The sequence below is a fragment of the Fibroporia radiculosa genome, assembly GCF_000313525.1.
Source record: "Fibroporia radiculosa TFFH 294 genomic supercontigs, scaffold3872, whole genome shotgun sequence".
Classification (NCBI taxonomy): domain Eukaryota; kingdom Fungi; phylum Basidiomycota; class Agaricomycetes; order Polyporales; family Fibroporiaceae; genus Fibroporia; species Fibroporia radiculosa.
Window position 1 is genome coordinate 1 of NW_012133699.1, and position 3,439 is coordinate 3,439.

The 3,439-nt window shown below is 50.7% G+C and overlaps 1 protein-coding gene across 1 annotated transcript; it reads right to left on the reverse strand.

Moving 5' to 3' along the window:
- Positions 1–3,104: 3,104 nt before the first annotated feature.
- On the reverse strand, positions 3,105–3,376 carry FIBRA_08858 (uncharacterized protein; the record flags this gene model as incomplete). The annotated part of the gene is made up of 2 exons (XM_012330473.1): positions 3,105–3,265; positions 3,343–3,376. The coding sequence occupies 2 exons, from the start codon at positions 3,374–3,376 to the stop codon at positions 3,105–3,107; spliced, it is 195 nt and encodes a 64-aa protein (XP_012185863.1).
- Between the last annotated feature and the right edge of the window lie 63 nt (positions 3,377–3,439).

Sequence of the window (3,439 nt, forward strand, 5' to 3'; positions counted from 1 at the left end):
CTCTTTCCTCTCATATGCAGACTCTGTTGGACAACGACGTTCGTCTAGACATGTGTTGCACAAGAGATACGCGAGTCAGTAGAGTGGTGGATAGAGAGAGATCTGAAGTATCAGGAAAAGAAACAGTCTGAAAGTTCAATTTGTCTACAATGGTCCTAGGGTAGTCCCAAAACAATCCCAAGTCTTTGACATATTCGAGAACGACACGAGCACCGACTTACCCAGCTCAAGCTGCAAAAGGCAAGTACACACGCGTATCATGGACTCAAGATATGAACACTCAACTTGCAAAGCGTAGCTGCTGGATGATCAAGAGTAAAGCATATACTGCATAATGTGGCACTCACCGCGCATTATCCCCCATGGCAACATAGACCCATCTCCCAGACCGCCGCCACCTAAATGTGTACGCATCCAAGGTGGGTGAGGACTCGAAGACCCTGAACTGTTCGAGCAGCGGGTCTTCACAGAGAGTGTTCGGATCGTGACTTGGTTACTGGAAAAAGACGATTCTATTATGCGCACACCTTGAGACAAGCAGAATCGACAATAGATGAAGATTCTGGAGGGGCTGGCCAATTTACTATACAGAGTTCAAGATATGTGGTGTAGAGAGATGTGGGTTGTATTTGAAGCATTGGGTGTAGAGAACGTGGGGTGAGCGCAGTCGTCGACGTGAATCCGAATCGAGGCGCCAGTGCCAGCGGCAAATTCCCAGAAAGGTGGAGACACCCGATCGATCGAGTGCGACCTCATGCCGGGCCGAGATTACCGGGGCCCGAATCTCGATTGTGTTCGGACATAGCGCAGTCTCTCAGATCTCATTCTTAACACTCGAATGCGAGGTATCCCCTGTGCCACTCTCCTCTCCTCACCGCTGTCTTCTCCTCCTTGCTTCTGCCCTCATGCATCCATCAAGTCGGCCTCTGGACGACGACAGATGAGTCCATACCAGCGCTGTAGACGGCGTATAGATTTGGGTGAGTTTCGTGGCATCGGCAATCATGTGTACGAACGCCTCAACCAGCCATCTCCAGCGCACGCAAGTTTTCTGCCTCTAAATTTCCTCATGACTGCGTGGTCCGTATTCTCGACTCTAAACACCCTGCGTGCCCCGTGTGGTCCACGCAGTATCGCTCCCAACTCATCATTGTCGTAGATATGGGGCCGATATGGTCTAAATGCTGTTTTAGGCAAATCACAGCATTCCTCCGTCCCCGTGACAAGGATCCCGAGCGCTTGAGTACTGAAGACTCTTGCAAGGACAGTCAGCTCACAGTTCTCGGGCCACCTGTGGAATTCCCCTCGATACGCTTGTACATACCCAACTGCCATCATGGTTCGAAGCACCACTGGTCAGATGCACACCACCTTGACGAGCCTAATCTCGAGAAAACGGTGTGTCGCTATTGTGTTGGGTTGTTTGAGGCGGGCCGCTGACATTATCTGTCCATCGATGTCCTCCACTGGACCTCGCTGCTGCTCCCGTCCAATCGCCTTGCGAGAGGCGTGACCATTGGCTAGTATTGCACTTTCTGATAGATTATCAGCTTTGCGCCCGCCCCCCTGGATGCGAACCTAGCCGCAATTTCACAAAGGCCACCAACACTGCACGTGTCCTCATAGACCAGAGCTAAACACAGCAGCACTATATGCTAAAGGGAGCATCTATTGAGAGCCAGACAGCCAGTCATAGCAGGTAGCTGGATGAACCCCGGAAACCTTGGAGAATTGGTGACTTGCAAATAGGCGCAGTCAGTGCAAAGCGTCCGCCGTATGTTGAGGCATCACGCTCGTGTGCACGCCATGAGGAAGAAGGCATCATACGAGAAACAAAATATAGACGTGCACCATGTTAGACAAGCATGGACTGAACCCAATCTGTGCTGCCCACTAGAGGTGAGGAATAAATTACGATGTCTTCAACTAAGGCACTGTGCGTCCATCTGGACATGTATGGAAGCCGCTGACGGACCGACACTCTACCACGGTTGGGCATGACGACAGGAACAAATTGGGGCAGTACACAAAGTGCATTGCAATATCTGAAGAAAAGAAAAGGCACTGCAACTGGGTACACGTATGGAAAGCCAGGCGTGCGTTATCTGAGTCCATGAGCGATGCGATGTGAGGTCTCTGTTGTTGTTCAGTATGTGGACGAATTGGCTCGAAGACTGCTGGATTTCAGTCTTACTCCGCAAGATGGTTTGATCACCCCCAAGTTTCAGCTGCGCGGAGAAAATTGCAGCCTTCTGAACCAATGATTCTGCCTAGAAAATATGTGGAAGAGAATCAGATGCGGGCAGCGCTATGGGCTCTTACATATTGAGCGAAGAGATAAACTATAGGCAGGGCGTGGTCGTGAGCAAGGGTCATTCAAAAAAGGGATGAGCAAAAAAAGACGCCGCCATCCAGACTGGCGATCAATGTGTATCAACGGCGATTTGCGGTTCAAAACATAGATGCCCAAAGATGCTGAATCCAACATTGGAGATGATGTAGGCGATGGCAGAGCAGGTGAGTGCACGCATGCCCTCTTTGTTTGTAGGTTTCGGACTATGTTCAAGTGCTTGCACCCGGCCGTTTAGAAATAAGCTTGTCGCCTTCTCAGACCTGCCGGTGAAGATGTGAGCTAGTTGAAGTCAGATGAAACTACACACGGTGGGACGTGACGTATTGCATTCACGAGAAAGCAACAGTCGGTTGAAGACAAACAAGATTGGCGCACCTTACGACATGATGGCCGCGGTCGGGAAGGAGAAGTACTCGCCTCTTGAGTTCCTAAACTCAGTCTCTATATGTGACTCTTGTTCCTTCCGAATACCACTCACCTAACCAAGTCGCTAGTTGCTGTAGTTGCGAATGTGGCTTGGCCATACGACGTGCGTGTGCGGGAATACCACGACCGTCAATTACTGATATTAGGACACATTATGGAGAGTATGATCGAGTCAGGGACCACTCAGTTTCTGTCGTATAGGTTGACGGAGAGGACAACGAGGGGATACAGGAGTGTTTACTAACCCAGAGAATAACTCAATTGTGTTCTGTGATATCGAGCTGGACCAACATTGCCCACACGGCCATACTGGCATTTGAGGTGGCTAGAGCATATTCACAGTAAGTGGCGCCCGGTCCTGCAAGTTCAACATTTCCGTCCAAGTCACAAGCTCGTTGCCCGCCGTGTGCGAGCGTTGTTCGGCATAGTAATGAACGAGAGACTCGGGAGACGCGAACAGTATCGTCGTCAAGAGGAGCGGCCTTGCTGCATTACACACATAGATGTCAGCGGAAAACGAATGGTGAATGTCGGAGGACGCGAGGGCACATACATGAACTCACTGGCGCGCACATTGCAAGTCCAAACGAGTGACATCGGCAGCTCCTACGTATGCAGGTTGCACCTTCGCCCTTCGTCCGTAGTGTGGGTTCCAAGTTA